The following is a 10,847-nucleotide window of genomic DNA, read 5'->3' as shown; positions in this document are numbered from 1 at the left end:
ATTTTGACTTGATATTTCTATTAAAAGTTTCTTGATAAGTATGCATATGATTTTAAATACTCGTCACTGCACTCAGACTTTATTTACTTTAGTTACTTACTGAGTTGGCGTACTCATGTTACTCCATGCACCTTGTGTGCAAATCCAAGTGCCCGAGCGTTAGAGTGAGAGCTTCCAGCACTCTCAGAGTCTTATCCGGAGATTGCGAGGTAGTTGCACGGCGTTCGCAGCCTTGCCTTTCTCCTTCATGTTCTAGTACTTTGTATTTTCAGACTTTTTATGTATTAATTAGACAGTGTTGGGTTGTACTTAGAGGCTCATGACTAGTGACACCAGATTCGGGCTGTGTTGATGTATTTCGTACTTATTCCACGTATTTCTTCAATATTTTAAAAAATAAAAGCTTTGAGACTTAATCTGTTTAGAAAAGTGAACTTATGAATTGTCTCTGTATTGTTCGTGTTGTTTCCGGTTGGCCTAGTAATGTGATAGGCGCCATTACGACTGGTGTATTTGGGGTCGTGACACAGAAACTTCAGCAAACTTTATATATACTAGTAAATGTCTTCAGAAAATAGTCAAATATTAACTGAGGATCTCATACCAATCTTTATGAGTAATGATAAATTTATATTAAATGTTGCTTGACCGTAGAATCATATGGCCCAATTGAACTTCCCTTATTTCTTGTTAACTATCCAAAAAAAAAAAATTACAAATGTTCTTGACTAATCAGAAATATGTCTCAGTAATTAAAAAAAATGAGAATTTAAATAAATGTTTAATGTTCAATTCGAAACTTAATAAGAAGTGCAGTTAGAATTTTTGGTGCAATTAGAATATTTCAGGTTAGAAAGGAATCCTTACCATAATAGGAAGCGTTATATATATAACTACTTAATTATTTCAGAATTTTTAGGAAATGTTACTTGCTTGGCAAGAATATAAGACCTTGTTTTTGGTAAGGTTTTCACCAATAGAAAACGAACTCAATATATTGGTGTTCTTCCAACAAAGAACGTCAACAACTTTCGGAACAAAGAAAGATTGATTTCGTGGGTGCCTTCTAGGTATGTACTATTCCCTCCGTTGCAATTTATATTATGGTATTTGGATTTTAAGTGAAATGGATTATTCTTTGACCATAACCTTTTAAATTATATGCCTTTTAAATATTTAATTTGAATTATTACATAGTTTTCGAATAGGTAAATTTTATTGTGAAATACCTAAGGATTCTATAATAAAATATAATCAAAATTAAGAAGTTTGAATCTCGAAAAGCAAAAAATATCAAGTAAATTGGGTAGAGGATTACTGTCTGTTCAATTAACACCTGCTATATTTATATGTTGTCTATATTACATCTCGATTGTTGCATGAAAAATATGAATATGATCAAAATTGGCCCTGTGGGAGCTGGTTATGGTGCTGGTGGAATTATTTGGGATGAAAAGGGACGAGATCAAGTTGCTGGATTTCTTATTTCATATAATGAAAATGCAATTCTTTCACTTCAATTCTTGTATTATGAGGATGACAACTTTGTTCTATCAACTTTGTTCTATTATGCTGACGATGGATTTAATGACCATTCTGCTATTGTCTTTGATTATCCATCAGAACTTCTTACTTCGATCAGTGGTTCCTCTGAAAAAGTAGGTAATGACAAACCAGTTTTGACATCTATAAAATTTGGAACTAACAAGGGTTCCTATGGACCATTTGGGACCCCGAAAGTTACAACTGAGCCCAATAATATTGCAGATTTCGACTTTCAGATAGGAAATCATCGTCTTTTCGGTGGTTTTCATGGCACTGAGAATTATCGTCGTGTTCAGAGTATTGGGGTATATGTGAAGACACAAGTCAATGACCAATTACAATGATCCTCAAGTAAAGAGTGAAAAGGAAGAATATCTATTACTAAGATATTGTAATTTCATCTTCTATAAATTAATTTCCAAGTGACTTATTCGTATTGTTATTCTGCTATGCTTGTTTAATGTTGGTTTTACTTTATTTCCATGTCAACTGACTGGTATTTGGTTGGTGAATTTCAAAGATTATCTTTTGAGTTTTATATCAAGAGGTTATATCGATTACAATTTCAATAAAATAAAAATTTCTTACAATCTTTTATCGATCTCTTTGTGAAAAGAACCATATATATTAGAATAACATTTAGGCAAAATATATAAACAAACACTTAAAACTAGCCTCAAATGTCTATCTCATGCTCCAACTTATTCAATGATCAAGTAGACACTTCAACTTGGCACAGGTGTCTCTCATATATATAGACGGTAAGCTTAGTGTGTGAGTTACAATTGAATATGACGTGGAAAAGTGATAAATAAAAAATTGACACGTATAATTTTTGTAAAAAAAAAAGAAAAAGAAAAAAAATTAATTTAAAATGAAAATAAAAAGGTTAGAAATCCTATTTAGCATCTCCTTCACCGCCCGCCCTCTTTCTTCTTCTACATAAATTTCCACCAAATCCTACAACCCTCATTTTCTATTCAATATCATTTCCATTTTTTTTTGAAAATTCATCATTCCCGTTCAATTTCATTTCCATTATTTTTAGAAAATTCATCATTTTCTTCAATAATTCATTGAGATGCTGCATCGTTAACTAATTACTCGTCGCCGTTCTCATTTTCATCGCAACCACAGAATGAAAATCGGTGGTGGTGCAACATGGCAGAGGATTCCATAGCGCTTGCACTTGCAAACTAGGGTTAAGGCCCAGTCCAGATTTATGGAAACATTGGCAACGATTCAATCGGCTGCTTGTCTAATTCAATCGGATGTTACAATCGAAAACAATAATGCTTCTTCTATTCGCTTATCCTCTATTTCCATGACTGCCATAAAAATTATAACATTATTTAGAATTATGGGTTATTCAATAGTGTATTTGGAGTTATTATTGTTGGGGTGATAGTGTGAGGGTGGTGATAAGTTTGTGATGGTGGCGGAAGAGTGGTGGCGGCTATGTCTTGACGGGAGATGAAGAAAGTGGGCCCCATATGAAGCAAAAAATAAAAATATAATTTTAAGAGCTTTCATGCGCCCAAAGTTATGTGAAAATCAAATATTTTGCCATGTCAATTCGGGGTGATATACTTGTGCTAAGTTGAAGTGTCACTTGATCAGTTGTGCTAAGTTGAAGTGTCTACTTGATAAGTTGAAATGTGAAATAGACATCTAAGTGTATTTTACCTAACATTTATAATGATTCATAGCTTCAAACTTTCCACCCTAACTTTATTAGATGTCTCAAAAATAATAATGTGTTACCTAACTTGCAACATACACGCCACTTTAATATCTTCAACATGTGTCATAATTGACTTTAAAACATCATCATTAATTTTTTTCTTGACAATTAGACTTCCCTTAAACCAATCTTCTTCTCCAACTAATTTGTATGCTTTTCTTTTTTCTACAGACTTCATTATTTTCTGAGCAAAAATAAAATCATAAATACACTATTAAAAAAGTTTGAGACCCCAAAATTTTAGGTGTCTAAGTAAATGTTTTACTAGCCTCTTCCTTTAGCTATTGATGCTCCTCATCATCATATCATCAAATATTATATCATCCTTTTCTATCTGGTTATTATTAGTTTTTTTGGGTGAAAGCGCTCTAGATATCTCTTTAGCCTTGGCATAAGTAACTTGGTACGACTTGATCCTTGTCTCTACTCTCTCCTTTTCCATCCTAAGAGCCTACCTTATCTTATCATAGCGAGAACCAAGATCACTAGCACTAAATCCAACAAATTTGACCTCTGTTTCAAAAGTATCTAGGTCCATATTCTCTTTCTTCCTTGGTGATTTCTTTTTTTAGGCTTCTTAAATTGAAGCATTTCCTATTGGGTATAGTAGTCAAACAATAACTTCCTAGAACAATTGAGATCTTTAGCTAGATCTTTTGAGAAAGACCCCTAATTTCTTTTTCGGAGCTCCTTCATTTTCTTCTGTGAGTCAAGATTGAATCCTCTAGTTACATCAATAGTAACACCTTCTTCTTCAGTAGGGTCCTCATATTGTGGTAATATTTTTCTTTTAAAGTCAAGTTCATCATTGAACTTGTCATCGTAGATTCCTGTTATCTTTATTGCAACCTTATAAACATCATCCCTCTTCTTTTGTTCTCCATTTTCCACATTTTCAAGCAGATCAACCTCTTGATTAATATCATCACCCACAAGTATGCTCTAATCCCTCAACTACTTTGTCAAGCCCATGTAGTGCTTTCATCTCACCTAGCTTTTTTGCACTTAATCGAGTTTTCTCCTTCTCATCGCTTTATTCCCGCGCGATCAAAAATCTTTGAAAGTTACAAGGCTCTCTCTTTCTTGGTTGTCACGACCCAAAATCCCTCCGAAGGAGTCATGATGACACCTAATCTCTAAACTAGGTAAGCCTAACATTAACTGAGATAATATTAATATTTGCTAATATTAAATTAAATAATTCTTAACAAATTACAACTCCCAAAACTAGTGGTACAAAGTCATAAGCCTTTCTAAGAATAGTTATACAAAATAAATACATCATTTTTCCGAAACAAAGGAACAAATGGAAATATGTACAAATGAAGGTGACTCCGAGGCCTGCGAACGCTGCAGCAGGTTTACCTTGAGTCTCCACCGCAACGACCCACACAGCTACTACCGATCAAATACCTGAATCTGTATACAAAAATGTACAAAAGTATAGTATGAGCACACCACAGCAGTACCCAATAAGTATCAAGAGTAACTTTGGTGGGGTAGTGATAAGGAACAGTCCAGACATCTACTGGTCAAATAAATTGAACAGGATTTGATAATAAACTATCAACCTAAAAATAACAAAGTAATATCAATAACAGGGAAAGAACAAACTACAATCAGTAGAAACAATAAAGAGAAACACGGGTGGAAATGAAAGATAACCAAATAAATTAACATCAACATAGCTGGAACACAGACAAGAAAAAATGTACTCAAACAAGGAAGGCGATGTCAGCTCAATAAATCACATCGTTTCCGATGCACAATTCCAGCCATCTCAAACTCGATGTCTCATATCATAATCTCAATTACCAAACTTTTAGCACACCCGGCATCTTGTGCCTACATATTTCTATCTCTCTTTGCACAACAACGTTCTCATGTCACTCAGTACATAGGGTCCATAACTAATGCAACTAAGATGTTCAAGAGTCTCATTTACATAACATAAAGTAGAGTACAACTTCTAAGCTAATTAGAAACTCAGCAAGAAAAGATGAAATTATTTTTAGAAATTATTTGAATAAAGAAAGTATCATTTTCAATTAAAATATTACATCGAATGAAGTATTACCTTTAACATGGGATTTAAGAAATTAACTTAGTAGAAAATCCTTTTTAAGTAAAATACAACCTCAGACGGTTTAAGAAAATTTAATTGAGTAACTAATTGAATTTAAAATGATAAATTATTGAAATATGAAGTATTGAAATATATATATATATATATATATATATATATATATATATATATATATATATATATATATATATATATATATATATATATATATATAATAACGACGAAGTATTGAAAACATTATGGGGTTCCATCATAAAGGATCACATCAGTAAAGGAATCTGAACAATTAAAACACTTGAATTGATAACCACAAATAAACACGACAAACAGAAAGTGCACGGCATCACCCTTCGTGCTTTATCACTCTTCCTCACCATATGCATAAATAGAAATGTACACGGCATCACCCTTCATGCTTTAACTCTCTCATAATCATGGCACGGCATCACCCTCCGTGTTTTTACTCTCAAAAATATGGCACGACATCACCCTTCGTGCTTTTACTCTCAATAATGTGGCACGACATCAACCTTCGTGCTTTTACACTCACAATATCGGCATGGCATCACCCTTCATGCATTAATACTCACTCACAATATCATGTACGGCAGAACCCTTCGTGCTTTACACTCTTCCTCACCCAAACAATAGAAACAATAATATCACGACAAAGAAATCAACAATAGAAACAATAACATCCCGGCAAGGGAATCAACAATAGAAACAATAACATCTCTGGAAGGGAATCAACAATAACATCCCAACAAGGAAATCAACAATAGAAACAATAACCTTCCGACAAGGGAATCAGCAATAACCAATCTTATTTCAATAATTAGCTTCGCAATATAGATCTCAACTCGAGTCAATACTCAACAATGGACAATTACCAAGAGAATGTCATAAGTCTTGTTCGACATGAATAATCGTCAATTTAAGCAGGAATAGTACATATTAAGGATCACGGAAAAATCAAGAAGCACGATAACCTCAACAAAACAACAAGACATAATAAGCACGTGAGAACTACACCGGTAACCACAACAATTGAACATGTAACATATTTGCACGAAGTCATAGAGGAACTCACAATCAAGAAGTATCAAAACAATAAGGAAGGCAATCACTTCAATTAAGATAATTAAGGGTCAAGTAACACGTAAGAATTAAAGGAAAGCTAACAACATCATATGGAGCATATAGAGGCAATTTAAGCAATTAGGAAACTCAATCATGACGGGATACTTTCCACATAATGAACATAAGGGCCTAAGAACCCTAGAGATAAATTTTCCACAAATAAGTCCGAGCATACACTCGTCACCTCGCATGCACGGACTACAATTAGCATACAAGACTCAAATCCTAAGAGGAAGTCCCCCACACAAGGTTAGGCAAGATACTTACCTCAAAGATGACAAACCGATACTCTAAAATGCACTTCTCGGGTAAAAAGACCTCTGGACGGCTCAAATCTAACCAAATTAACTTCAAAGCACAAATAATCCACATAAGAAACTATTCCGGACCATAAAGTCTCAATCTTTAACAAAATCCAAAAATAGGTCTAAAAGTCGACCCCCGGGCTCGCGCCTCGGAACCCGATAAATTTTACAAAAATCAAATACCCATTCCAATATGAGTTCAACCATAGATACCATTTGGTCCCTCAAATCATTATTTTTCATTTTAAAAATTTCCTTCAAAAACCAACATTTTCCTCAACCCAAATTACAAATTAAATGATAAAAATGAAGACAAAATCATGGAATATAATCAATTTTAGGTGAAGAACACTTACCCAATCGTTTTGCTTGAAAAACCAACAAAGAATCGCTCAAAACCGAGCTCCACAAGTTAAAATATGATAAAAATGGCCTAACCCTCGATTTGGAAAACTTATATTCTGCCCAGATGTTAAAGCACCGCGAATATGGAGAAGGGCTCGCGTTCGCGAAGAAGAAAGAATGAGGCTACCAAAAAGTCCCCACCCGAACGCGAGTGAAGGGGCGCGAACGTGAAGAGTAAGAAATAGAAGCTACGCGAATGCAGGAAAAATGACGTGAACGCAAAGAAGAAATAGCCACCTGTCTCCAGCTCCTAATTTCTACTACGAGAATGCGATGAAGAGGCTGCAGACACGAAGAATGGGAAGGCAGACCTTCGCGAATGTGAGAGGGTGAACGCGAACGCAAAGAAGAAATAACTCAACTTCTAAATTAACACTACGCGAACGCGAAGGCAAGGACGCGAACGCTATGAAGGAAACCAAATGACATATTCAGCAGTTCAAAATAGGAGGAAAATGACTCGTAGCCCACCAGGAACACACCCGAGGCCCCCGGGTCCCCGTCCAAAAACATAAACAAGTCATATAACCTAACACGGACTCGCTCGAGATCTCAAATCACATCAAACAACACCGAAACGATGAATCACACCAAGAATCAAACTTAGGAACTTTCAAACCTTCCAACTTCCAAAACTCGTGCCGAAACCTATCAAATCAACTCGGAATGACGCCAAATTTTGCAGATAAGTCCCAAATGACATAACGGAGTTGTTCCAACTCTCAAAATCGCATTTCAACCCCGATATCACAAAAGTCAACTATGAGTCAAATCTCTCCATTTTCCAAACATCAACTTTTCCAACTTTTGCCGAAACACCTCAAATTACCCTACGGACCTCCAAATCTGAATCCGGACGTACACCTAAGTCCTAAATCACCATACGAAGTTGTTGAGATCACCCATGACCCATTCTGGGCCATTTACTCAAAAGTCCAATTTAGGTCAAATTCTCACCGTTTAAACTTCCAGAACTAGTTTTCTTCTTCCAATTTGACTCTGAATCATCCATTAACTTAATTCAACAATGCATGCAAGTTGATACACATATTATAAAGCTGCTCGAGACCTCTAACTGCCGAATCGGGTGCAATTGCTCAAAGCAACCAGTTGGGTCGTTACATCCTCCTACACTTAAACATACGTTCATCCTCGAACGTGTCCGGAGTCGTTCCAAAGCCATCGAACTACTACATGAACTCACCATACATACACCAAGGGGTGATTCCCCATCACCTAAACTAAGCAGAACTGACAATGCAACTTAACTGAAGATCTCATCTCCCCTTTAGCCTATAACCTTAGAATAGAACCCAAACCTCAACATCTGAAATTCATAATCGGATCTGAATTCCACGTCATCACACTGCATGAGCTTTAACAATCTGAATTGAGCCAAATTTCAATCCAAAATTTAATCACACGTTGCTCCACACAACTCAAATGCCCGAAGCAATAACCTCTGACCACCATAGCTGCTCAAATAACATCCTGGATGCCAGCAACACACCTCACATTGAATATTACCTCATTCCAGACCTCCACATTGTTGTTCATGATAAAGAAACATGCGGGAACTCATAGCCGCCCATGAATACAACAAGTCAAGAAGCTCTCTCGCCCACCAAGGGCCATCACCCAAATCTTAGCAGAAACACCCTCATACTTCCAAACACTCCTCACCCCCAATACATAGTACTAATCTCAGGTCTAAGAACCTCATCTCAGCCAATACAAGCAACCCAACTAATAGCTCATCACGGAACCACATGGTTTCTCACATTACACAATTTGTCACCAAACCAACAATAACTCAATTATGCAGCACAAATAAAGAAAAGCAAAGTATAAGAATTATCTAACGAGTACAACATGTGTAACACCAAAAGTGTAGTTCTTCATCAAATCGTCCCACATAGGGAAAACACAACACTAAATAAACACTAGGAAAGGGTATCCCAATTAACATCTGCTGCGACGTGTAGCCCGCTCTCAAATACTCATCAAGCCAAAATGCTCAGGCTCACTGAACATATGATTACTGATATCAAGTACAATAGAGTGCACAAATAAAACTATGGGAAAATGAATGAAAGTGCTAAAGCATGAAAGAAGCAAGAACAACTAAGGTGCAATGTGCAAATCCACATCACGAGGACTATCTCGCCCACATCGCCATAAGGCCTGAACAAAGTTACAACATGCATGGGGAATAATCATACAACCTCACCGCCTAACACAGTATAAAAGAGTAGCACATATCATAGGCTAGGGGCACAAATAATATCCATTTTGCCTAATAACATAACCATAATGACGATCTCACAGGAGCACACAAACTGGACCTGATACAAGATACATATTCTTATTGAGCTTTCCAATAGCCTCCAACCCAAATCCTGATTATTTCCAAATAGGTAATTATCCTTCCCAAAAATCCATAGCGACCTATTAATCATGCATGCTATTAATAACCTCATCCTTAATGTTCCTTCATAATCCGCAAGCAGGAAATGATCCACATACAAGGGTATCTAGCCCCAAAACCTCAGGGATACCAAAATCTCCGTACTCATACTGAATTACGCAAATCAAATGGCTAATATATCACTTATACCCTATCATTTTGCTGAAGCACTCATATAGAGTTTCTGGTCGCGTAACAAAACATGAACCTCGAAAGCCTCAAAACCCAGTAACCACCATGCTACTAGTCATGCTCCCGCAAACCAAAACTCAAGGTCCTTTCCAAAAATGCACATTCTTCACATATAACAGTCAACAACGCCAACACCCTATTAATTTTTGATACCTATTTATAAGAAATCCACAATGCGCAACATATTCCTTATGCCCATAGTAGCCAGCTGAATCAAGTCGTTGCCCAAACCATCGAGAACTCCCCGAGATCCACCCGCACGTAACTAAGCCACTAGGACCGTATCTCCCCAACTCAACCGAGTCACACAAACCTTCCAATACCAGAGTGCTTCCATAAATGCTAGTAGAGAATTCCCATTCAAAAGGAGCAATTACTTCCATTACTATGCTGACCCAACACTACTGAGCTGACCCGTTTCTTCGGATAGCCGATATGCAATAATCCCAATCAAAGTCCCAAATACAGAAGATCCTAACACGAACCACGTAACCAGAAGCTCATAAACTATTGCATTTCCTCTTAAGCACCCCGTTTTGCCGCAACCACGATACCCACACTGAATAGACCTCCTGTGAATCTGAAGTTGTTCCTCCGACTCCCCTTGATACTGAAATATAGATCCATTATTGACGTAGAAATACTGTAAGCCCCAACATCATCTCGTGTAAGATCTCAGACCCTGGTCATACCCCAAATCCGGGAACCTACCAATACCACATATACACATACCTCAGGCTATAACTGATATAAATCTGACTTTGCAATCTGAATGCCACAATTGGACTCCTCCACTTGGCGCAAAGCCATAGAAAACAACATCTGATGATCCGCAAAACTAACCTTCATGTCTCGCACAACACAAATTACAAAGTACTCCAATACCACCAACTATTCCCAATCAACACCCACCTCGTGACCTTGTCACAATCGCAATGACTAGTCAACCAATTAAACCTTTCC

The 10,847-nt window shown here is 36.5% G+C and overlaps 1 protein-coding gene across 1 annotated transcript; it reads left to right on the top strand.

Annotated features, from left to right (window-relative positions):
- The first annotated feature begins 1,111 nt into the window (after positions 1–1,111).
- On the top strand, positions 1,112–2,049 carry LOC142182641 (inactive protein RESTRICTED TEV MOVEMENT 1-like). Its single transcript, XM_075256950.1, has one exon. The coding sequence runs from the start codon at positions 1,350–1,352 to the stop codon at positions 1,887–1,889; it is 540 nt and encodes a 179-aa protein (XP_075113051.1). The 5' UTR covers positions 1,112–1,349; the 3' UTR covers positions 1,890–2,049.
- The last annotated feature ends 8,798 nt before the right edge of the window (positions 2,050–10,847 follow it).

This window comes from Nicotiana tabacum, chromosome 7 (assembly GCF_000715075.1).
Source record: "Nicotiana tabacum cultivar K326 chromosome 7, ASM71507v2, whole genome shotgun sequence".
Lineage (NCBI taxonomy): Eukaryota > Viridiplantae > Streptophyta > Magnoliopsida > Solanales > Solanaceae > Nicotiana > Nicotiana tabacum.
This window is presented reverse-complemented; position numbering and strand designations above follow the sequence as displayed.